Here is a 24713-nt window from a genome sequence, read left to right on the forward strand (position 1 = left end):
GAACACAAGAATGAATATGCATATTGTGGGTATGAAGATCTTTGCTAGTGTATCAACATTTACCTAAATATATGCAAGTGAGCTGTACGGGGGACGTGCATAAATTTATTCCGTATTCCAACGACTTTTTTGTAGCTTCCAGAATGCGCATCTAAAGTTGGTTGCACCTCCACAAAGCATACAAGCTCGAGAATGAAATGATGATGATAAAAAAGGTAACTTATGAAGGTATTAAAGAAGCCAAACCCCAAGAGATTTCTTTGTTCGAAGTCATTTTAGTTACAAAGTAGTTTTATAAACAGAATATACATCATATACATTTGAGTTGAATATCGTCCAAGGATCAACAGATTCTAACAATTCTTCGTTATCTCTGGTATACAGTTCATATATAAATTATTTAAGTTACACTTATTTTTCTATTTTAAGTGTGCGGGCTATCAGATTCCAAAGCGAGGCACCAAGCTCATTGAAAAAGCCAGTCGCTAAGTCTGTCACAGCCGAACTCAAGGCCTTTTTCACGTACTTGCTCTTCCGGCCGCCTTGAATTGGAACTCCATCTATCAGTGTTTGATCAGTATGCTCCCTAATAAGCCTTTCGATACCCTCCCTATCTCTGGCCGAATAACGGGGAGCGATGCGTCTATAGATTTCCAGTAACTCCTGGGTATTGCTGATCTTGGCATCTGCATTCTGCGAGGTACGTATAAGTTCTCTGATCCTAAGCTTATCATCTTCTAGGTCCGCATCGGAGTACGCACAACACAATGAACTTATGAATAAAATGCCAATGAACCTGTATAAAATATAAACAACATGTTATAGTATTTATGGTATTATTAAAACATATAAGGACTGTAAAGCTTACGCCTGAGAAATTGACAACTGCATGTTTATAGACTTGATTCAACGCTGGAATAAACTGCACTGATAAGCTTTCTGCTGAGCTGCTGACTTTTTATAGGACACCGAGATAAGTCGATGTATTACATATGAGACAATAAAAAATATACCTCTTGGTACAGGTATACTCGGATTTATTAGTACTTTGCTGAACTTTTCCCGTATGACATTTTGCCTAATGCCAAAACTATAATCATTTTCCTTAAGAAAAATATCCATGAATCAGATTCTATTTATAAGAATTATTTTCTAAAGTAATTTTCTTCTTATTAAACGTATCTGCACTATCTTATAATACATTATTATTTAAATCAATTAATTTATTAATTATTTAAATTACTTCTTTCATAATATAATTCTGAAAGACAGTGCAAATAATAGTCGATGCTTTAATATAGACACGACGCCTGAACTCCAGACAATCTGATAACCTTTTAAGTAGATTTCCGAGAACTTAAGGCCATGACACACACACATATTATAGTTATTGATTATGATTAATTATAACTTAATCGCTTCAGCATTTCCGGGCTGCTCAAAGAGTAACAGATATTACTTTAAGATTTAATGTGTCTTTATACAAACTCCAAAGCTCTATTCCCCATGGACTCATTCACCTGGGGACAGAGCTGGCTAAATGTAAACTGAATACCTGGCGGGGGCTTGAAGCACTTAGAGCTAGCTACCAGCTAATTGAAACATTTAAACTCAAACAACTGCGCACGGATACGAGCGGATATCGTCGACACTTCTGCTGGATCTGGTGGCAATCACACTGATAATACATTTTTAATAGACCCTCAACCGTTGTCGGCACTTGTGAGCTGGAATTACGCAATCAGGAGGCAGGCGAGCAAGGACACGCAGCCAGATGTTTTGTGCAGGTGAGCGACGAGGACGAACATCTCACCGCTGCTCGATGTAGCTGTTGGCTCGTTTTAAATTTCCACCGGCTGCGGACCGGGGGGGAAACAGGGATACGAGGACATAGGGTTGTGGGGTTATGGGTGTTGGGTTTTTAGGATTTCGGGGGGAGGCTTGGAGAACGGGTTAAGTCACAGCTTGGAGGGGATTGCGAGCAAAGTGCGAGTGCTAATTGCCTAAATCTATCCCACATGGCCCACACAAGCTGCCAATTTGTAGGCCGGCTCTTTAATTAGCTGGCTAACAGCCTGTCGACTAATTAATGAAAGCGGCAATGGCAACAGCCGGCACGGTTCGGCCCAGGTTAGATGGTTCAAGTTCAGACCCTGGATTTGAGTCAAAAGCATTTGCATAATGTGGCCACAATCGGGGCCGAGTACTGCATGTGCTTAGGTGTCTCCTTCAAGGATCAAGGGTCGGCGCAGTGCAGTCCTCTGCATTTTTAATCAATGGCTTTACGGAATTCCCTCCATAAAAAATAAAGGAGAAAAAAAAACAGCGAACGCGCGTGGCATGAATAAATTAAAACGATTTCGGGCCACATTTCTTACTGAAGATTTATTACAAAGCGAAACACTCGAGAGCTCCCATGATGATGCTACTGCTACTGCTGATGCTGATGATGATGATTATGCCCCGCCTTCCTTCCTTCCGATTTTCCGTCGATTTTCGGCTGCTGCCAAAGATTGTTGCATATCAAATGGCGCCTAAGTGCTGGGCGTGCGCCTCCAAACAAATCAAATCAGAATCGAGGCGCAGAGAGGCGCCTGCCGTCGCGTTTCGAGCTGCTTTTCGGCTTTTTACGGCCCCGACTCCATTTATTTAAATTCAATTTTATATTAGCGGCACTCACTTTCGCCTTTATTACCAATGGAATGGCTTACAAAGTGGATTTGGCGGCGCCTATAAAAGCGCGCCCCCTAAAAAAGGGAAGAAGTGTAAGCCAGGAACAAGCCTACTCAGACCTGAGGATTTGTAGCGGCAGCTTGAGGCCGTATCCCCGGGGATTCATCCATTCATTCCGCAAAGGCATCCGAGCAGCTGACAAGGAATTAAGCATTGTACTTTAATTTTTGCAGCTCCTACTCCTCCTGTGTGTGGCTCGTCCTTAGCCTGTCCTCCTGCCTCACGAATGCACTAAAAATTCTGATAAAAAGGTCCTTGGTGTGCAGCGAAATGGGTAATAATTTAGGTGGAAAGCAGAGAAAGCAGAGAAAGCTGAGAAAGGAGAGAGAGTTCAAGTTACCCCTTTTGTGCGTCATTTAATTGACAAGAGACTTCACAAGGACGCTTTCCTTGCAAGCAGTCAAGTAATTATTATTATCAATTAGGCTGCAGGCTAAATCGAATTTTCAGGTAAAACGCGCTTTTAAAGAGCCATTTCGTGATGTGACCTAAAAGCTTTTTCCAACTTTTTAGTTGACAAATTAGTGACTCGAATTTAATGGGAAATTTGGTCCTTATTGAGTAAAATGTGATATTACAATTCATTTAAAAAAGTAACTAAGTACATATTTGGTTTATTTTTAAACTACCTATTTTTTAAAGAATATTCATAATTCAAATTCAGAATTTATCAGACATCCGATACACAATGAGGATATGCAAATAATAATACTTTTTTACCCATTTATTTTATTTAAATTTGAAGCAGATAAATGCAAGAAAAACGTACATTTCTGACAGTGGAATTTACATCCATAAATTCTGCTGTATAAAATTTGGGATATAGTACCATATGTACCCATGCAAAGCAGAGCCCGGCACTCGCATTCTTTTCAGTAAAGCTCCACATGGAAAATGCATCGCATATGCTTGACCAGCAGCAGCCACATTTGGCCCACTCCCATATTTTCTTTGTGGCATTTCGCTTTCATCTCTCCCTTGAAACCGAAAGGATGGAGCATGACTAACTGTCCAAAAATGTATTTACATTGAAGCAGAATGCCAAAATATTTTCGAGGTCCTTTTGACCCTGGAATGCAATGGCTCGGGGCATAACCTTCACGTGTGTGTATATGTCTTACTTTGCATTATTAACATTATTTGGCCTGAGAGTCAGACATGCAAGACAAGCGCAAGCCATGTCAGCATTTCCATACGCATTGGGATAATAAAACAGGGCCAAAGGCGATCCTGATGGAGGCCAGACATTTGACAGACGACGGGCTGGGAGCCAGAAGAAAGTCAAGAAGTCAGCTGCCTTGTCTGACCCTATCCATCTCGGGCCAGGGTCTGCAGGAAAAGGGAATCAAAGTGCACTCTCATGGCCCAGGAGAGCCCTGAAATTGAGGAGTCACGCACACAAAGGCTGTCAAAAGCAATAACGGTCTAGGTTTCAAGATGGGGAAACTCCCCTAATTCTAGGTTAAATATTATCAAAATGAAAGAAAATGTGGACGGAAAATAAAAAAAATAAAAATCATGAATAAAGTCATCAAGAATTCTGATATTTTTTTAACTTAAATCAAAAAACAAATATATTAATATGGTAAATTAATTATTTTAGGGAATAACTGCATACTAAGGTGAGCAGAATATATCGATATACCAATAGCGTGTCGATATTAGACAAAAAGACCGATATATAAAACGATAATTCGCGATATATGTGTCATAAATAAGCAATAACAATCACTTTGCAGGGCTTTTAAATGCCAACTCCAATTTCTTGATGAATTAATTACAAGTCTTGACAGAAAAAAGTTAAAGTGTAATCTCAAAGTTTCAGCTAGCGAAGCTCGACTGTACCCTTTTCCCGCTGACTGATGCTAATAATGTGTTGCACACTTTCGGGAGCACCTGCTTGAAAAGTGCTTTTCCCATTTAATTTGAAATAATTACCGCTGAAAGCTAAGAGCCAACTATGCCCGCGGTATGTGTGTGCGTGCAATTTATATGTGTGTGTGCGTACGTGGCAAATTTGTTGGCCATGTGCGCGTTATGTTGAAATTAATGAGCCAGCCCATTGCTCTACTTCATAGCCACAGCGGAAGAAGCCAGCAGCCAACAGCAAGAGGGCTGGGCTGAAAGGCGGACAAGCTGGGGAAGAGAGGGGCAATAGAGATGGTGATGAAGTCGCACAGACAAAAGCGGAAACAAGCACAACCAGCAGCTTCCGGCCAATGTAAATAAGGCACTAACCGAAAACCCACTGGCAAAGATATGCATGATTACACACACCGACGCGGCTACAGCTGCAGGGGAGAGAAGCTTTCACATACACACATGCACAATCTGCACTTGAAAAAAATGTGCTATATTTTATTATCACTTTAAAAAATATTGAAGTTTACATATAGCTTAGCCATGTCTTTTTTGGCAAAATTTGAATCTAAGAATCTAATCTTCTTATTTGTGTTTGCTTTAAATCCCGAAAAGTATGACAAATTCTTAAAATAGGCATAATAAAAACATAGTATGAGACTTTGAAATACCTAGTATCAAAGGTTTGAAAAGAAAAAATGATTAATCATTAAATCGTAAAGTGTAATTAAATTGAAATTAAATTGAAAAAAATAGTATTTACAACAACTTTAATAAATAATATTTCACCAAGAAGTCTATGAAATCGCTGTACTTTTCCTAAAAGCAAAGAAAGAAATATAAAACTTAGTCACTAATTTTTTGTAGTGTATTTTGGAGCTGGCACATTCCGACTGAACCGACTCATTTGCCAGGCAACAGAGCTTGATGATATTTTGCGCGAGTCCTCCGATATTCCTCCAGCAATGACATTTTGTATTTATGGCCACGCATAAATGCGTGTGTGTGTGTGTGTGTGTTTGTTTCCGTGTATATTAAGATTCTGGGCTGTTGTTCTGTGTGTTATTAATGGCCATTTGCCTTTGTTTGTTAAAATTGTTAATACTCTCACATTTACGCACCTGCAATTCACGTCGCCATTCGCAAGCATTTCCCCATCACAGCCGCTTTGCATTATCCTTGCACTTTAAGCGCACCGCGGTCAACGGCATAATGAGACCTCTGTTTTATTTATTCCTTTTATTCACTGTTGCCGTAGCGCCGAGCTGCCTCCTTTGTGCTGTTTAATCCTTTTCCTCTTCGGCATGCAGAAAGGAGCTTAACAACGGCGGGAAGCGGAGGAGGGCCTAGTGATTAAGGGGGTCCGATGAGGTTTCTGCTTTCCCACAGCCAACAAGCCAGCCACACACAAAAACTGGAAACTCTCAATGGGGCTCTCATTTCCGAAAGCTAAATAGATTTAAGAAGCGGGTAAAATGAAAACTTGTGTTTCATAAAGCACAAACTATAGATTATTTACCATCTTTAAATGTTTTCATATAACAAAAAGTTAGGAAATCGGAGGTTGGGATATATTTTAGGTATACAATTATCTTTGTGATAAATTTTTTTAAAGCTGTATTTACATTTTTATTTTAAATTTCTGGTATACTTTGGGTCCTTGTGATACTTCCTTTATATCATATCATATTAGAATTTATAAATTAATTGTTAATTCTTTTATAAGGAATTAAAACTTGTTATTTATGGTAAAATTTTTAATTCAGATAGTTGCGTTTATAATATAAAAATTCAAGCTACTTTTTATGGAAAACCCCAAGATCCAAATGCTGCCAAACAGCTTTTCCAAAGCACATCGGCAAAGCAGTTTAGTTTCCACATTTTCCAACCAAACGACCTTCGGCAGGGAAAAAGCTCATCTGTGTTTTGGGGGTGGCAACACTCTGGAGCACTCTCAGCATCCATTGCGCAGCTGTTCGAACTGTCAGCCGGCTTTTGGATGCTGGCCCACCCCCATACCACATCACATCACATCACGGGGCAGGCAACAGGATAAAAGCAGGCAAATCAAACACTCGCTGCTCAGTGGATGTCACATCCTCGCAGATAACAGTCGAGCGGAAAAGCGGAAAATATATATACAAACAACCGGAAAGTATACAAATCGCACAGCGGACACTGCCGCGTTGTGAAAATGTTAAATATCTGCTAGATACGAATATCAGCAGTGATAAGTGCCCGATTAGCCAGCCAATCAATTATCTGTCACCGGAAACTGCCATCGTGAGCAATACCAAGATGCGGTCTAGGAGATTCTTGGTCCTGCCGCTGCTGCTTCTGCAATTAATCTGCAACTGCCGCGATGCTCTAGCCCTGCCCGATATCATCAAGATTGGTGAGTTAACGCAAAACCGGAAGCCACCGAAGTTCAAGTATCTGGTAACTGGAATTTTGGATGAAAACAAAATTCCACCAGCATCTCAGCCGCTGCGTATCGATTTTTTTCACGTCATAATCAAGAGCGCGTGTCTCTGTGTCAGCCTGCGTATGTGTGTGTATTTGATAAGCGCGGCTGTGTGCGAGTTGTTTGTTTTTATTTCAACGCTCTGGGATTTCCCGCGGCTAAGGCCTCCCCCGAAATTTACACCTCTCTTAGATCCCCAGAAACGGTGCATAGGAGAAATAATTAATGATATTTCAAATTATTTCTACCGCTCATTATTGACATTTTCAATTGCTCTCTTTATGTCTTCCCCGCAGGTGGCCTGTTCCATCCCTCCGATGACAATCAGGAGCTGGCCTTCCGCCAGGCAGTGGACCGCATCAACGCCGACCGCTCCATCCTGCCGCGCTCCAAGCTGGTGGCCCAGATAGAGCGCATCTCGCCCTTTGACAGCTTCCATGCCGGAAAAAGGGGTAAGTGCCGTAGCAGCCGCCGCGCTGCAAGTGTTGACTTGGCCTGTATTCCCACTGCCCTGCCCACCTGCCATCCTTGGTGTGTGTTGCCTTGAACCCAACGCAGCTGCCTGCATATTTGATTTGGTGAAAGAGCCCTTTGTTCTGCTTTTTAGCTCACATGCCATCATCATCATCTCCCCATCCGCATCTCTTTTTTGCCATTTTGGGTTTTCACTCGATTCGCCCTTTTGTTTGGTTTCGCATTTGATTTGCGATTTATGTTATGCTAATTGCCGCCTGGGGTCCTGGTTTCCTTTCATCTCTTGGACAGACTTTGATATTTGTATGCGCTTTGGTTGTATTTACATGCTGCACTTGTCGAATATTTATTCGGTTATTAAACACATTATTCATCATGTTATTGTTTTCAATGCTTATTGATGTTTATAGATTTTCCTTTTCATTGCAAACTCAAAGACTCCAAGCTTCTTACATATGTATTTTATGTTTGTATGGATTTGCCAATTAATATTGAGTTGTATTATTTGCAAACTACTTTAAAGGGGTGTGAAAATATATTCTTATTTATTTCTTAAACCTGAGTTCGAATATATTCGATAAACATAACTGTGAAAGCCTTAATTTTGCCAAAAGTTACAACGTAGTGGAGAAATAATTTTGGACCCTATAAGTTCTTGATTGTCATTAACAGCCGAGTCGATCTATACAAGTCAGCTAGAGAAAAGGGACACTTTTAACCAAGAATGTTTATTAAAATGGTCAAAAATTCAACAAATTTTATTTTGTAATATTTTAAACTCTATATGAAGCTTTAATAATCTAAAAACCAAACTCGGAAAAGCTATGTGGTTTAAAAATAAGGAAATGTTGGCTTAGTTATGATCGATTTTAGATTCTTCTGATCCAATTTAAGACTACAAAGGTATATAAACATTGGCTTCCTACATTTAGTGTTCTTTTTCAAATAAGAATCACATTATCGAATTTACTGAAAGACCAATAAAATAGTGTTATCAAAATATTTTAATGTTTCATTAGGGCAGCCTTATTTATGGAGGATACTGGTGCAAAGAAATAAGTCTAGTAGCTGGTGTTTTATAATTTTATCTTTGTCTACATCAATTCTTTTGATTTTACTGATAATTGCCTACTACAATCAAATTTAAGCAGAAAAAATATGTAGCAAAATAATTTGTTATTAAATAAATTTAATAACATTTTTTACTCATTAATATATTTGCTATTAAAACATTTAATGACAAAATAGTGATTATATAGCATTCACATTCTAAGGATAGTAAATAAATGGCTTATCGATACTTAGCTGTATTTAAAAAGCAAGACCTAGCTTTTAAGTCAAAAGAACTAACCCAAACTAGTATCCTTAAAAGTCGACAAAAGGAGTATTGCACTATGGTGCAACCCAAAGCCAGTTTTCACTCTGCAATTTTAAGTTTTATGTGGGGGCGATAATGAAACTTCTGCTGGCACTTGATAATCGTTAAACGCTGAAGATGAATCGTAAAGCGGGCAAAGGAACGTGAGCCAACTGTCGAATATCCTGTGATAAATGAGACACAAATGACGCCAAAGTTGGACAGAACGGTGGCCAAAAAGGACCTCGCCTGGCCAACGAGAAACACACACTTCAGCACGACAGTAACGAGGCGCCCAGGTGCACACATACGAGGCTATGAAAGTACGAGGGCAGGTTAACCGCACCGACCGCCGGCAGACTCGGGCCATCGAAGTGAAGCTGCACATGCACTTACACGTGCTTAGCGGGCCTGATGAGCCAAAGAATGCTGAAAGGATGACAGAAGTGACGGGGCGGGGGCGAAATCCCGAAGGACGGAAGGGGGGCCAAAAGGAAAGGGCTAACGACAAAACGAAATTATGTCATACTGAAGTGCATTTTAAATATGCGAACGAGGCTAACTGAACATTAGCGAGCAAGAGGCAAGCACATTACTGTGCTACTTGGTCTCGTTTTTACTTTTTGATCCTTTCAAGTCGCAGCCCGAGATTATCTCCCACACAAGCGGATTGTGTGGGGAAATTGGATTGGGATTGGGATTGGGTTTGGGACTGAGATTGAAATTGGGATTGCAATGGGAATGGGAATGGGGCTGGGAGCAGAGCATATTACTTGGAAATCAATTTGCGACTTTTAAGCTCTTTGGGATTTGTGTTTCACTCAATTTGCCATAAGGAAAGTGTGTCAAAAGTAGCTCCCCGCAGATATTTCACAGTGGTTTGGCCTAAGGGGGAATCGAGTTTTGCCAAAGAGCCACAAATAAGTTGCACATAAAGCCCAATTGCACTCTTGTTTGTCTTGCAGTTTGCGGGCTATTGAACATCGGAGTTGCCGCCATTTTCGGGCCACAGTCCTCGCACACCGCCAGCCACGTCCAGAGCATTTGCGACAACATGGAGGTGAGTATGCCGCCCAGAGCGATGTATCCCAGAGTCAACTAAAAACACACACACTCGTTACAGATTCCCCACTTGGAGAATCGCTGGGACTACCGGCTGAGGCGCGAGAGCTGCCTGGTGAACCTTTATCCACACCCTAATACGCTCTCCAAGGTAGGCCCACTCCCCAATCCCCACAACTGCTCATTGTTGTGATGGCTTTCGCTTGCTTGCAGGCTTACGTGGATATCGTGCGACACTGGGGCTGGAAGACGTTCACCATAATCTACGAGAACAATGACGGCATAGTGCGGCTGCAGGAGCTGCTCAAGGCCCACGGGATGACGCCCTTTCCGATTACGGTGCGCCAGCTAAGCGACAGCGGTGATTACAGGTAAGCCTTGTTAATCGTCTCCAACGAGAACACGTCCCAGTTTTGGGGATTACTCCAACTATTTGCATTAAATATTAATTCTCCTACACCTAATACGATTATTATCCACTCACCATTGCAGACCACTCCTGAAGCAGATCAAGAACTCGGCAGAGGCACACATCGTGCTGGATTGCTCCACGGAGCGCATCCACGAGGTGCTGAAGCAGGCGCAGCAGATCGGCATGATGAGCGACTACCACAGTTATCTGGTGACCTCGCTGGACCTGCACACGGTTAATCTGGACGAGTTCCGCTACGGCGGCACCAACATAACCGGCTTCCGGCTGATCAACGAGAAGATCGTCTCGGACGTGGTGCGCCAATGGAGCATCGACGAAAAGGGACTGCTGCGGTCCGCCAACCTGACCACCGTGCGCTCGGAGACGGCGCTCATGTACGATGCCGTGCACCTGTTCGCTAAGGCACTGCACGACCTTGACACCTCGCAGCAGATCGACATCCATCCTATCAGCTGCGATGGGCAGAGCACCTGGCAGCACGGCTTCAGCCTGATCAACTACATGAAGATCGTCGAGATGAAGGGCCTGACTAACGTGATCAAGTTCGACCACCAGGGCTTCCGCACGGACTTTATGCTGGACATCGTGGAGCTGACTCCGGCGGGAATCCGCAAGATCGGCACCTGGAACTCCACACTGCCCGATGGCATCAACTTTACGCGGACCTTCAGTCAGAAGCAGCAGGAGATCGAGGCCAACCTGAAGAACAAGACGTTGGTGGTTACAACAATATTGGTGAGCAGTAGCAGGATTTTAATTATTTCCTGAAGGACTTTTCTAACTTTTCTCCTGCAGAGCAATCCCTATTGCATGAGGAAGGAGTCGGCGGTACCTCTCAGTGGGAACGACCAGTTCGAGGGCTATGCCGTGGATCTCATCCACGAGATCTCCAAGTCCCTGGGCTTCAACTACAAGATCCAGCTGGTGCCAGATGGCAGCTATGGCAGCCTCAACAAACTAACAGGGTAAGAAGCAAACTTTGCCTTAGAAATAATATTAAACAAACGATATGAATTATTTTTAGCGAGTGGAATGGCATGATCCGAGACTTGTTGGAGCAACGAGCCGACCTGGCCATTGCTGATCTCACCATCACCTTTGAGCGTGAGCAGGCGGTGGACTTCACCACGCCTTTCATGAACCTGGGCGTTTCCATATTGTACCGGAAGCCCATCAAGCAGCCACCCAATCTGTTCTCTTTCCTGTCGCCCTTGTCCCTGGATGTGTGGATCTACATGGCCACTGCCTACCTGGGTGTCTCCGTGCTGCTCTTCATCCTGGCCAAGTGAGTGGTCCTTAAGTAGTGATAACTTTATAACTTTAACCTTATTTATTTTATTTAGGTTTACACCCTACGAATGGCCAGCCTATACAGATGCCCATGGAGAGAAGGTGGAGAGCCAGTTCACCCTGCTCAACTGCATGTGGTTCGCCATTGGATCGCTGATGCAGCAGGGCTGCGACTTCCTGCCCAAGTAATCCTCCAACTTTAAAAGATGTGTCCTTGTTTTTAAAGTACATTTTTCCAGGGCTCTATCCACACGCATGGTGGCCGGCATCTGGTGGTTCTTCACTTTGATTATGATCTCCTCTTACACTGCCAACCTGGCTGCCTTTTTGACGGTCGAGCGCATGGACTCGCCCATCGAGAGCGCCGAGGATTTGGCCAAACAGACAAGAATCAAATATGGAGCCTTGAAGGGCGGCAGCACGGCAGCTTTCTTCAGGGTAAGTTTTCATTAGAAAGTAGGGAAAAGTATTGAAGAAATCATTTTAATTTCACTACAGGACTCGAAGATCTCCACATATCAGCGCATGTGGTCCTTCATGGAGTCAGCTCGTCCCTCAGTCTTCACAGCCAGCAACGGTGAGGGTGTGGAGCGCGTGGCCAAGGGCAAGGGTGAGTCGAGATGATGCCTTATTAACTTGCACATACTTTGACAAGCCTCCAACATGCAGGATCCTACGCCTTCCTAATGGAGTCCACGTCCATCGAATATGTGACCGAGCGCAACTGCGAACTGACGCAGGTGGGCGGCATGCTGGACACCAAAAGCTACGGCATAGCCACTCCGCCCAGTAAGTCCGGAAATAAAATATGGGTTAACCATTTCAAAAATTAACTTCCTTGCCCTGTTTCCTACCACAGATTCGCCCTACCGCACCGCGATCAATAGCGTGATACTCAAGCTGCAGGAGGAGGGCAAGCTGCACATCCTGAAAACCAAGTGGTGGAAGGAGAAGCGCGGCGGCGGCAAGTGCCGCGTGGAAACCTCCAAGTCCTCGTCGGCGGCCAATGAGCTGGGGCTGGCCAACGTGGGTGGCGTGTTCGTGGTGCTGATGGGCGGCATGGGCGTGGCCTGCGTCATCGCCGTCTGCGAGTTCGTGTGGAAGTCACGCAAGGTCGCCGTGGAGGAGCGCCTGAGCGCGATACTGAACGAATGAGAAAAGTCGTAAACCCGGGACGAGTGGGTCTAGGCGACGTGGGTCCCGGGAGTGCAATCGCAGATGCCAATAGAGGCGGGAGCATGCAATCCGGTAGAGCATATATCAACAGCAATAGACGAAATAGCCAGTTTTCGACATCCCACGCAGATATGGGGCTTACACGAACCTCGGACGGATCGAAGTCAAGCGTTCCGAAGTTGCCACCAATGAAAGTTTGCACCGATTTGAAGGCTACGTGGAACCAGATATTAATATACATTTAAGCTGCATATGCATATGAGAGGCATATGCCAAATATATATTTATACAGGTTATACTCCCTTTCGTAACATACTCGTAATAACCATATACATAAACTATACACTAAAGCAGAGCTGCCCACACAGTGCCCTCGAGGGCACGAAGCTGTCTCTCGGGGACACTGCCCGAGCAGCTCTGCCCTAAAGGAACCACAACGCAAAAACTTGCAACAAATCGAATCGTATTGCATTTATATTTGAAAGCATTTTTGGGAATTGACCTATAGGCGTAATTGTAGCTAAATTATGTATACACACGAAGCGATCAGAATGCATATAACCCAGAGGACAGGATCAGCGTATTCTTACCCTAAGAAGCCGGACACAATTTACACACAACAAATCGAAGCCGATATTTTCGACGGACTTAGCCAGTAGACGTAACCTAAGTGAGTTGTAACTCTTAGCTTAGACATACTATCCCCCTGTCCCCGTCTCCCCCAGCCTTCTCTCTCTTCCCTAAGATATAAGATTGTAAAATGTAATTACCACTCATACAGGCGATTCAGACAGACAATTTCATAAAATACTTACAATTAAATAAAGCCAGTTAACAAAAACATCACATTGTTGGCCGCATTGATATCCTTCGACGAACACCTGCGCCCGATTTGACATTTGGTGTGGCTGTCGACGCCTAACCGCAAACTGTCAATCACCGGGCTTTCCACTTTCCCCCAATGAATTTTTCATGGCACTTGCACACGCTCCGCTGCTAGTCCGGAGTGGCTGGCATTAATTGGCTTTGTTTTATCAGCGAGGTAACCTCGTTACATTTGCGGGCTCCGCTCCTCAGTCGCCTTTTGGGCATCCTGGCGTCATGCGGTCATCGGCTTGTCTACTGCTCCTGTGCGGAGTGCACCTCGTCCTCCTGGTTCCCATAGAGGGCAATGACTTCTCCTCCTTTCTGAGCGCCAACGCTTCGCTGGGTGAGTTCTGCTGGATATTCCTATTTGCGAAAACTGAATGCTTATCGGCAATACGCAGCCGTTGTGGTGGATCACGAGTACATGACCATGCATGGTCAGAACATTATGGCTCACTTTGAGAAAATCCTGAGCGACATTATCAGGGAGAATCTGAAGAATGGCGGCATCAACGTGCGGTATTTCAGCTGGAACTCGGTGCGATTGAAGAAGGGTAAGAGCAAGGACCTTAAAAAGAATAAGATACGTAACGATGTCATACGATTTCTGTTGCATTTGAAGTTATAGAGCGCAAAATTGAAAAGTCTGAACGAAAGAGAGCTCTAGAACCATAAATTAGCTCTCAAATTTGAACGAGCGTTTGCATATGAAATTAAAATGTATGCACGTTACGCATCTTATTGTTTATATTAAACCAAGAACAGGAATATACTATTCAGATAGTTTTTAATGCGCTAAACTGAAATTCGGTCTCAGAAAATTTCGTAGACGTCCAATTTTTAAAATATTTAAACTTAAAATACGGCTTTTGGGAACTTTTGATGTGATGTAATTTTTACAAATATTAAAAACTGATTTTAAAGTCAATAACAGTACGTTATCATTAAGACGTAACAATCGTTAAAAAAAAAAAAAAAAACATAAAACGTATTAAAGTTACAGCACCTCACCTCACAAGTACCCAAAAACCGTATTTTTGGCGCTTTCAAGATGGAATATATCAAAAAACCTCAAAATTCAAATCCACATATGAATAACCCTTGGAAAAGTACATCATGGTTCTTGGTTCTGCGGCTTTTTTTTACATTTTGTCTGCCTCTGTTATTCATGGTATGATTATCTTTGTTTCTTGGTTTCTGTGAGCAGATTTCTTGGCAGCCATCACGGTAACGGATTGTGAGAATACCTGGAACTTTTACAAAAACTCTATGGAGACCTCAGTGCTTTTGATTGCCATCACGGACTCCGATTGTCCTCGGCTGCCACTCAACAGGGCTTTAATGGTAGATCCAACCCTCAGGCACTTTTAATTCCTTCAATAATATAAAATATCGGTTATTGTATAGATTCCCATGGTTGACCACGGCGATGAGTTTCCCCAAATTATCCTGGATGCCAAAGTGCAACAGATTCTCAACTGGAAGACGGCTGTGGTCTTTGTGGATCAATCAATATGTAAGTAGTCTTACCCTTAAGATATAATGTTTTCGATTTGGCTTTAGTTTCCTGCTTCTAATCTTAAATTTTTAGTGGATGAAAATGCGGTTTTGGTCAAGTCAATCGTACACGAAAGCACCACCAATCACATAACTCCGATCTCACTGATTCTCTACAAGATTGATGACTCGTTAAGGGGACAAAAGAAGCGAACTGCTCTGCGCCAGGCCTTGTCCCAATTTGCACCCACCAAACACGAAGAAAAGCGCCAACAGTTCCTAGTGGTGTCCGCCTTCCACGAGGACATTATTGAAATAGCAGAAACACTGAACATGTTCCATGTGGGCAACCAATGGATGTTCTTTGTCCTGGATAAGGTGCGTCGCGACTTTGATGCCGGCGCCGTGACCTTTAATTTGGACGAGGGCGCCAACATAGCCTTTGCCCTTAATGAGACCCTGCCGGACTGCCAAGACACGCTTAACTGCACCATCTCCGAGGTAAGCCTGGCCCTGGTTTCTTCCATTTCCAAAATGACCGTCGAGGAGCAGTCCATATATGGGGAGATCTCCGACGAGGAGTGGGAGTCCATACGCTTCACAAAGCAGGAGAAACAGGCGGAGATTCTGGAGTACATGAAAGTAAGTGGCAGGCTCTTTAAGAATTTTTATTTATCTGAAAGGTGTGTCTCCTTTAATTCTTCCATTTTTAATGGGGAATTTTATTTAAATTCCACATTTTAAATCTGATAAATATTATTAAAGGTGATTTAAGATTCAGGAAATTTTCTCCTGAATGAACTCACATTTTACCCTAATTATTTTCTTAAGGATTACCTGAAGGCCAACAGCAGGTGTGCCAGCTGCGCCAAGTGGCGCATTGAGACCGCCATCACGTGGGGCAAGAGCCAGGAGAACCGAAAGTACCGTTCAGGTCAGTCTGATATCCCTACCTATCCGCTTTTGCTTCATAAATCGTTTCCCATTAAGAAGCCCCGATACGCGATGCCAAGAACCGAAACTTCGAGTTCGTCAACATCGGCTATTGGAGTCCCCTCCTGGGATTCGTTTGTCAGGAGCTGACCTTTCCGCACATCGAGCACCACTTTCGCAACATCACCATGGACGTGCTAACCGTGCATGTGAGTCTTTGAGCCAGGAATATAATCCTTATTATTGGTTCAAATCGCTCGTAGAATCCGCCCTGGCAAATCCTGACCAAAAACCAGCACGGGGTGATCGTCGAGCACTCGGGCATTGTCATGGAAATCCTTAAGGAGCTAAGTCGGGCCCTGAACTTTAGTTACTATCTACACGAAGCCACCACCATGAGGGAGGATTATTCGTTCAGCACGAGCTTTAACCCAAACGAAACCGTGAGATTATTCTTTACATTGTTGGGTTACTTTGCTTCATCAAGGATCTCTCAGCAGGACGAACTGGCCGGCTCAATGACCTATCGCATACCGTATCGCGTGGTGGAGATGGTCCAGGGCAATCAGTTCTTCATAGCCGCCGTGGCTGCCACCGTGGAGGATCCCGACCAGAAGCCCTTCAACTACACCCAGCCGGTCAGTGTGCAGAAGTACTCGTTCATCACACGCCAGCCGGACGAGGTGTCCCGCATCTACCTGTTTACTGCTCCCTTCACCATGGAGACCTGGGGCTGCCTGGTGGGCATCATTCTGCTGACCGCTCCCATGCTGTATGCCATCAACCGCCTGGCTCCTCTGGATGAGATGCAAATCGTGGGCTTGTCCACTGTGAAGAGTTGCTTTTGGTACATCTTTGGCGCCCTGCTGCAACAAGGCAAGTTTAGGAGCAATACTTGAAGCTTCTCCAACTGAGATTCCCTCTTATTACAGGTGGCATGTATTTACCCCGAGCAGACAGTGGCCGGCTGGTGGTGGGCTTCTGGTGGATCGTGGTCATCGTACTGGTTACCACCTACTGCGGCAACCTGGTGGCCTTCCTCACCTTCCCCAAATTCCAGCCGGGTGTCGACTACCTCGGTCAGCTGCAGCGCCACAAGTCCATCTCCCAGTACGGGCTGCGCAACGGCACTTTTTTCGAGAAGTATGTGCAGACCACCACCCGGGACGACTTCAAGTACTACATGTCGCGGGCGACCATCTACGGGAGCGGCCTGGGCGAGGACATCGAGGCGGTGAAGAGCGGACATCGCATCAACATCGACTGGCGCATCAACCTGCAGCTGATCGTGCAGCAGCACTTCGAGCGCGACAAGGAGTGCCGCTTCGCCCTGGGCAAGGAGAGCTTCGTGGACGAACAGATCGCCATGATAGTGCCTTCGCAGAGTGCCTATCTGCACCTCGTAAACCGCCACATCGACAGCATGTTCCGCATGGGCTTCATAGAGCGCTGGCACCAGAAGAACCTGCCCAGCGCCGACAAGTGCAGCGGCAAGAGCGCCCTGCGCCAGGTCACGAACCACAAGGTCAACATGGACGACATGCAGGGCTGCTTCCTGGTGCTGCTCTTGGGCTTTGTGGTGGCTGTCGTCGTGGGATGCTGCGAGTTCTGGTACCACCGTTTCTACGTGCTCAGCGACAGTCGAAAAAGCAAGGAGTTCACCATTTGACCACTGACAACAACACGTACCGTGTAAATTAGTTTCTTTAATGTTTAAAATTACTTTATAAACATCAGCAAAAAGCTAGCAACTCGATCCACATTTCGCGACACTGTCACACACTTTAGGTGGAGTTGGCGTTGGGGCCGCGACGGCGTCCGAAGCCCTGGACGACGTTGACGAAACGACGGTTGTACTGGATCCTGCGCTTGGCGCGTCCGGTCTTCTTCTTCTTCTTCTCCTGCTTCTCCACCTTGGGGGTCTGTCCCTTGACCTTACCGGCACGCGCCAGAGAGCCGTGCACCTTACCACCAATCATGGGAACGTTGATGTCCAGCTCGAAGGAGCTGAGCGCGGTCACGGGCGTCTCGTTGGTCAGGGTGGTGCCCTCGCAGTTCAGGCTGAACTCTTCGCAGCTGAAGCCATGCAGCTGGGCCAGTTGGCTCTGTCGGCAAGATTGGCGGATTGGGAAGAGAAACCACATTTAGGTTAAGGTCGCTCGTTTGTTTTTGTGCATCGATGGGCTAACTCACCTTGACTCCGGCGATGGTGGCATCCTGGGACACCTCCAGGGCCTCGATGGTCTCTAATCCACGTACGAAAAGCTGCATGTTGACACGCTCTGCAAAGGAACCATGCCTGTGATTAGTTTTCATTTTGGCTGCGCTGCGGAACACGTGTGCCCGTTGAGTCAACTGTTTGGCGACGTTTGGAGCCTTTCCTAGCTGGCATTTCATGCGCCGCACACTCAGGCCTCGCCCGCACACACATTCCGCCGGTAATTTCTATTTAAAGGGTGCATTTTCTATAATATTTCCGCAAAAAAACGGCGGCTCACCTTTTAACTTGGTGTGCGGATCGAAAAAGAAAGATGGCGGCAGTTCAGTGCTGCCAGATCAAAATTTGGCTTTCCCCCTAAAAAATCTCAAAAACTCAGACTAAAAGTCTGGCAGTGGTGGTCGCTTATGAACGGAAAGTCTGGCAGTGTTGTGTGAGTTGCCAGACCGTTTTGTTCTAACGAAAACTAATCGATAAAAGTATCGATAAGTGGAACTAGTTTTCAAAAACAATTTCCGCGGGATATTTAAATAATGTGTATTTATATTCAACAAATATATTAGAAATAAATATTTAAAAAGAATATAATACCAATTATCTTACATTGTAAATGTAGGGTAACATTTAAGAATTCTTAATTAAATTTATAGCGTCAGATCAAATATACCGAGAACATTACATTATTGGAAATGCCGGAAAAATTACATTTAAGCAAATATATTGCAAAACAAACATGAAATAAATTTTTGTGAATACATGCTTATTTAAAAATTATAGAATATATTATTTCCCTTTTTTAATAATTAATAAAGAACACAAGATAACCAGTGAAGCCATATTTTGTAGCTCTGTTTTATTTACTATAAATATTTTCGGTGGTGCACAAATTTTGAACAGTAGTTAGATGAACAATTTAATAATTGAATATGAACACCATTTAAAATATTATCAACAATGTCCGAGAAACTTGGCAATTAATTAATTAATATTATCCACATAGTATATTTTTAAAATTATACAAATTATTATTTCTCAAAAAACAACTATTTAAAGTTTTTTGAACGGCAATATAGAAAGTTTATTTTTCATTAAACACAAAAAATTTTGAGACTCTTTTGTGCTGGACCATATTTCTTACTGAATAGATTGAAAAAGGACAGTCTGGCTGACGCCCTGCTAAGCCCGCACACCCCGCTTACCTCAATCTACGCAAAAATGGGAATTACGTTGAGCCCGCACCCACTAGTCCTCGCCCGCGCCCGTCTTGACCCAGTTTCCGTGGGCCTCTCATGCGCCTGCGCCTGCTCCTAGTCCAGGCCAGGTCCTTTGTGTGATCCGGAGAAAGGACAACAGAATACACGCTGTGTGTTATTCTACGCCATTAGAACAAATATTGCCGCATTGTTTGTCAAACAGGACTAGATTAGTAACATAAACATTCCGTCATAGAATGCAAATCATAAGCCGATTTGACAAATTTGCACGAATTATCTGCTACTAATGAGTGTGGCTTAAATAGTTCGGGATCATTCGACTGTCTGGATATGGGCGAGGAAGGATCCGCGATCTGAAAAGACATTGCAGCCCTAAAAACTATGTATTCTTCTTGTCATATTGCAATCCACATTTGCAATCTAAGGAAATGCGACATTCGATATTCTGGTAACCCTTCGACGATGTCCACTGATCGATGTTCATTTTGGATAAACAAATGGCGCATGCTATCCTCTCTTCCTGTTGTCCACTTCAGCGTGGATCTCCTGGAGGCCCATTCCCTGCTCATATGATCGGATTAGCTTGGGATTAGAAAAAGAGATCCTCTGGATTTGCGTAAACTCATTTGCCAGACCTTGTGGCAGAATCAAGGCTTGGGAAATGCATCCGTTCTTGGTTCCCCCCTCGAGGCCTCTGCTACTCTCCTTCTCCTGGAGGAACTGCTGCTCTGTAATCTGATATTTTTGCATGTTTACAAACAAAGGCAGCGGAAAAACAAATTACTCTTGACCATAAAAACAGCGGCAACAATTGCAAAATCGGCTTAGCCTGCCGCCCTTCGTCTTCCTCTCGTTCCTGCTTGCTGTTTTTCCGGCACGCGAATTTCCTTATTTTCATTCACCTTTTTCGGATATTTTCCCATATGCCCTCGATTTTCGGCCACACATCGTCTTATCATTACTTATCCTGGGGGCGGCTGCGTTTGATCCCATTATGCCAAAGTGATGCTGATGCCATGGGAAGCAGAAGAACCAGTGAAGTCAACCAGTTTCCGCTGTGAAATATTAAGTTACTCAATCCATATTCAATTTGCATCAGGTGAAATGGATATCCAGGGGTGGTTGGGAAAATAGTTATTGGCTTGGATTAAAATGGTTATTAAATGGTGTATAATAGCTTACAATTTACTTTAGTTTAAGCTTAATTTATAATAGCTATCGAAACAAATATATGAATTGTTTGTTATATTCTATTTTTAGTTAGAATTTCTATTAAAATGTACTTTTAATAACTAATTCAAAAATGTATTCACACACTTCCAAAATTAAATAAATATTCAAATACTTTATTAGAAATATTATTTTAAGTGCGTTAATCGTTTTTGAGTGCTAAGATGGTTTAAAGACATTTTTGATACAAAATTTTAATGTAAATTTTAAATACTAATTTTGTGTATGACTTTTGCACTGACAAGTTTTAAATGAAAATTATTAAAAGTAAAATTTGTAAAATAATAAATAAAAAACTAATTTTATTAATAAAAAATACAACTTGGTTCTTTTATACATTTCTGAAAATGTTAAAAATGTTTGTGTGATTTGCCAGTGTCGACATAGAGTCAACTTTCCGTTACTACACAAACTAATCCATAATTTTTAAAACAATCTAGATAAATCTTACCAATCATCATAATTTTATAGTATCTTAGTATATATGTTCATAAAAGGAACGGATCATTTAATTGCCATACGAGCGATCGGTAAATTTATAAAACAATCTGGAACACTCGGAAAAATTTTGGTGTTTTTTTTTACACGTCTCCATGTACATATCGACGCATTTTCGCGAAAGTATCGTATGTCGCTTTTTTTCGAAATTGAGATTTTAATGCAAAATTGTTGGGCACCTAATGTCTCACTACCCTGTGAAATATTATAACTAAAAACCCTATAGTTCCGATAAAAATTAAGTTTCAATTTTGTCTTTTCTATAGAGCTTCCTAAGAGATTAAAGCACAAAAAAGCTTCTCCTGTAAAATTGGATTTTTCGACATACGATACTTTCGCGAAAATGCGTCGATATGTATGTTACTATTTTTATTATACCCTTGCAGGGTATTATAATTTCAGTCAGAAGTTTGCAACGCAGTGAAGGAGACGTTTCCGACCCTATAAAGTATATATATTCTTGATCAGCATCAACAGCCGAGTCGATCTAGCCATGTCCGTCTGTCCATCTGTCCGTCTGTCCGTCTGTCCGTCTGTCCACCTGTCCGTTTCTACGCAAACTAGTCCCTCAGTTTAAAAGCTATCTGAATGAAACTTTGCATATAGTCTTCTATATACTCTCACTGCTATATATGTCGGAACGGGCCGGATCGGACGACTATATCATATAGCTGCCATACAAATGTCCGATAAATTTTTAGAAAAAAATTATAACTTTGCTGTTTTTCAATATTTTTGCACCATTTTTTAGATATGGCCATTTTATATTATTTCTAAATTTTGGTAAAAATTTTATGAAAATCGGACGACTATATGATATAGCTGTCATAGGAACGATCGGGAAATTAATAGGAAAAAAATTATTGCTTCGTTGTTTTTCAACGTATTTGTATCTACTCTGAGATATAGGCTTTTTTTATTGTTCTAGAATTTTGGTATAAATTTCATAGAAATCGGACAACTATATCATATAGCTGCCATATAAACCGATCGGTAGATGTATACAAAATGTAAAGCTGGGAATGCAAAACTGTAACTGTCAAACTGTAAACATAATAAGTATAGGTAAACTGTAATGAAATAATATCTGCAAGGGTATACAAACTTCGGCGTGCCGAAGTTAGCTTCCTTTCTTGTTTTTAATCAAAATTGTTCGACAATGTCTTTAAACTCTCAATATTCTAATTCTATGAGTAGACTTTCATTTATTATTAGTTCTTTTTGTGATCTTTTTACAGAAAACCAAAATAGATATAGCATACCGACACAGATATAGCAAACAGAATCAATCGAGTGATGATCTTATGTCAGCAATGAAATCCGCAAGATACTAGTACTTACCATATGGACATATATTAGATTATATTTGACGATGGCTTGAAAAAATTATACTTCTGCTAAAGAAACAAATAAAATGTAATGTTTTAACTGGCCAAAGGAAGATTTTCCAATTAAGATTAATTATTTTTCAGCAGACTATATTTTAATGGACAAGGTCTCAAGTATGTAATTTATTTACATATTTATTTATTAAATTATCTTGTAAATTTAGATAGGAATCCATCGAAAGTTCCCAAACTAGCATATTGAATTAAATGTCAACCACAAAGACCATCCCAGCTTAAACAAATCATATTTAAACAGTTAATATTGATATTGACAGATTTTTAATGCTATTTTTTGTATTTTGATTAACTAACTTATAATATATATTTACAAGAAGCCACTAAGTTACACAGTAACAGCCGTAGAGGAAGAATAAAGTCTACTAAATTGTCCTAAGTTAAACGACGACGAGCATTTCCGGTTCCGGACTGGAGGCATTTGAAGAGAAGGTGGAGTCGCAGCTCTCGTCCTTTTCCCGTTTCTCCCGTCGCTCGCGAGCCCGTCGGTTCTGGAACCAGATCTTCACCCGGGTGTTGGTCAGCTCCAGGGACTCGGCCAGCTTGTTGGCATCCTCGGCGCTCAGGTAATTGGACTCCTTGTAGGCACTCTCTAGCGCCTGGAGCTGCATTGGCGTAAAAGGAATGCGGGGCAAACGGCCAGGCGTCCGTTTGGCGGGGCCACTTTGGCGCAGGCCCCGCGGAAGCTTGGGAGGATGATATCGGGTGTACTGTAGCCAGTCGTAGACCGGCATCTGGTTCTCCTCCGCAGCTGGCGGAGATGCTCGGAGTTCCTTGGTGGGATGGCCGGCGTACGGGTGGAATGGCAAGCTGCCGCGTAGTCGTTGCATGACTCCCAAGGAGGCGTTCGTACCCACATATCTGTCGCCGGCACGGTTCAGGATATACTCGATGCTAAAGTCACTCATCCTTGCGCGATCCTCTCGCCGAGCTGGTTCAAGTGCTACTGCTGAGTTCGCTGCGCATCCCCGAGCTATTTATCCAAGGACTGCCCACCGCCGCCATTTGCATTCGAGAGAGACAGTACGGCCATCCCTGTCTCGCAGGACGAAGAGCCGCCTGGCCCAATACAAATCTCATTCGGGAGCAACGAGGCGATTAATAGGCGTTTCCCAACTCTGGCCAGGTAGTCATCCGCCGGTTGTCTCTGGCCGGGGCTCAATTATATTACCCTTATCAGCGGCAAAGATTAGGCCCGGCAAGGCAATAAAGTACACGATTCCACAAGCAATTGTATCTGACTTTCAATCAAATGTTCGCCGGTCACAATGTTTATGATTTCAGCTTCTGTTTTTATGTCGATATCTTTATGCCCTAACCGTTTGGGAGGGGTAAAAACTTAATGGTAATTAATGAAATATTTTGTTAATTATATGAAGGAAACCGTTAAGTGTATAGAAATTGATCTATATCAGAATTTGCAAGGATTAGCACTAATATAATATCTAGATCATCTAGATATATTCTATATATTGTATGACCAGCGATCTCAATAATACGATATTTATCACATATTGTAAAAAAGTTTATTAATCTTGAAGAAAAAACTTCTCTGCAGTTTTTCCTGTTTCCTTAAAATAAACTTTAGGTTGCTTAAGTTTATATCAGGAAAATAACATCTGAATTTTAAAACATTAAAAATAATTATAACTAACTAAAAAAATTGTATTTCTATAGCTTAAGTGTAACATTAAAATAGAATTTTAAATTAAATAAAAAAATAAAACAAATATTTACAAAATACAGATAGAGTGCATACACTCTTCGGTAACTCAAAACATTGAAACACTTAACAAATTTTGTATAGCTTATAAATTGTTGTGGTTAAGACAGTGGCTTCCAGGGTGGTTCTGGTTCCCCTCCCAATCCGCTGCCATGTTTTGGGCCGTGTCCTCCAATCCCATTCAGCCCAAGCCCATCCCTTCGATGGGAAAACAAGTTGAGCCTGATATATTTTGATGCGCGTATGTTTTGATTGATTCGTAAATGTGTTTTCACAACAGT

At 42.6% G+C, this 24713-nt stretch overlaps 5 protein-coding genes across 8 annotated transcripts; 2 read left to right on the plus strand and 3 right to left on the minus strand.

Moving 5' to 3' along the window:
- Positions 1 to 270: 270 nt before the first annotated feature.
- Positions 271 to 930, minus strand: LOC108071279 (protein Turandot C-like). Its single transcript, XM_017161971.3, has 2 exons — positions 869 to 930; positions 271 to 796 (listed from the first exon to the last, which is right to left on the minus strand). The coding sequence occupies exons 1-2, from the start codon at positions 889 to 891 to the stop codon at positions 412 to 414; spliced, it is 408 nt and encodes a 135-aa protein (XP_017017460.1). The 5' UTR covers positions 892 to 930; the 3' UTR covers positions 271 to 411.
- A 5652-nt stretch (positions 931 to 6582) lies between these two features.
- KaiR1D (Kainate-type ionotropic glutamate receptor subunit 1D) lies at positions 6583 to 13695 on the plus strand. The gene is made up of 13 exons (XM_017162080.2): positions 6583 to 6988; positions 7354 to 7509; positions 9854 to 9948; positions 10012 to 10101; positions 10164 to 10321; positions 10443 to 11118; positions 11179 to 11348; positions 11408 to 11668; positions 11727 to 11858; positions 11913 to 12111; positions 12172 to 12283; positions 12343 to 12462; positions 12533 to 13695. Exons 1-13 carry the CDS (start codon positions 6892 to 6894, stop codon positions 12826 to 12828), a joined length of 2562 nt encoding a protein of 853 aa, XP_017017569.1. The 5' UTR covers positions 6583 to 6891; the 3' UTR covers positions 12829 to 13695.
- A 940-nt stretch (positions 13696 to 14635) lies between these two features.
- Positions 14636 to 18032, plus strand: Ir93a (Ionotropic receptor 93a). 4 transcript variants are annotated; one of them, XM_070286538.1, is made up of 9 exons: positions 14636 to 14825; positions 14924 to 15060; positions 15124 to 15232; positions 15308 to 15855; positions 16045 to 16147; positions 16207 to 16355; positions 16410 to 16589; positions 16644 to 17022; positions 17079 to 18032. In XM_070286538.1, the coding sequence occupies exons 1-9, from the start codon at positions 14768 to 14770 to the stop codon at positions 17813 to 17815; spliced, it is 2400 nt and encodes a 799-aa protein (XP_070142639.1). In that variant the 5' UTR covers positions 14636 to 14767; the 3' UTR covers positions 17816 to 18032. The 4 variants fall into 4 exon arrangements, with proteins under 4 accessions (XP_070142639.1, XP_070142640.1, XP_070142637.1 ...); XM_070286539.1 differs by having other exon boundaries at positions 14644 to 14825; positions 16647 to 17022; XM_070286536.1 differs by having other exon boundaries at positions 14646 to 14825; positions 16204 to 16355.
- Positions 17833 to 18783, minus strand: RpS30 (ribosomal protein S30). Its single transcript, XM_017162104.2, has 3 exons — positions 18645 to 18783; positions 18340 to 18428; positions 17833 to 18251 (listed from the first exon to the last, which is right to left on the minus strand). Exons 2-3 carry the CDS (start codon positions 18415 to 18417, stop codon positions 17931 to 17933), a joined length of 399 nt encoding a protein of 132 aa, XP_017017593.1. The 5' UTR covers positions 18418 to 18428; positions 18645 to 18783; the 3' UTR covers positions 17833 to 17930.
- Positions 18784 to 23089: 4306 nt separating this feature from the next.
- LOC108071284 (homeobox protein GHOX-7) lies at positions 23090 to 23617 on the minus strand. The gene has a single exon (XM_017161974.3). The coding sequence runs from the start codon at positions 23615 to 23617 to the stop codon at positions 23090 to 23092; it is 528 nt and encodes a 175-aa protein (XP_017017463.2).
- Positions 23618 to 24713: the final 1096 nt, after the last annotated feature.

Source organism: Drosophila kikkawai, chromosome 3R (assembly GCF_030179895.1).
Source record: "Drosophila kikkawai strain 14028-0561.14 chromosome 3R, DkikHiC1v2, whole genome shotgun sequence".
Taxonomy (NCBI): domain Eukaryota; kingdom Metazoa; phylum Arthropoda; class Insecta; order Diptera; family Drosophilidae; genus Drosophila; species Drosophila kikkawai.

Excerpts from the sequence above, each read along its gene's own strand:
- RpS30 (XM_017162104.2), bottom strand. The coding sequence starts at position 18,417 with ATGCAGCTTTTCGTACGTGGATTAGAGACCATCGAGGCCCTGGAGGTG. Across the intron at positions 18,252-18,339 it reads CCACCATCGCCGGAGTCAAG|AGCCAACTGGCCCAGCTGCA; the intron begins GTGAGTTAGCCC and ends TCTTGCCGACAG.
- LOC108071284 (XM_017161974.3), bottom strand. The coding sequence starts at position 23,617 with ATGAGTGACTTTAGCATCGAGTATATCCTGAACCGTGCCGGCGACAGA.
- LOC108071279 (XM_017161971.3), bottom strand. The coding sequence starts at position 891 with ATGCAGTTGTCAATTTCTCAGGC. Across the intron at positions 797-868 it reads CAGTTGTCAATTTCTCAGGC|GTTCATTGGCATTTTATTCA; the intron begins GTAAGCTTTACA and ends TATTTTATACAG.
- Ir93a (XM_070286536.1), top strand. The coding sequence starts at position 14,768 with ATGGAATATATCAAAAAACCTCAAAATTCAAATCCACATATGAATAAC. Across the intron at positions 15,233-15,307 it reads CTTTGTGGATCAATCAATAT|TGGATGAAAATGCGGTTTTG; the intron begins GTAAGTAGTCTT and ends TTAAATTTTTAG. Across the intron at positions 16,148-16,203 it reads GAACCGAAAGTACCGTTCAG|AAGCCCCGATACGCGATGCC; the intron begins GTCAGTCTGATA and ends TTTCCCATTAAG.
- KaiR1D (XM_017162080.2), top strand. The coding sequence starts at position 6,892 with ATGCGGTCTAGGAGATTCTTGGTCCTGCCGCTGCTGCTTCTGCAATTA. Across the intron at positions 6,989-7,353 it reads GCCCGATATCATCAAGATTG|GTGGCCTGTTCCATCCCTCC; the intron begins GTGAGTTAACGC and ends TCTTCCCCGCAG. Across the intron at positions 12,112-12,171 it reads GCACGGCAGCTTTCTTCAGG|GACTCGAAGATCTCCACATA; the intron begins GTAAGTTTTCAT and ends ATTTCACTACAG.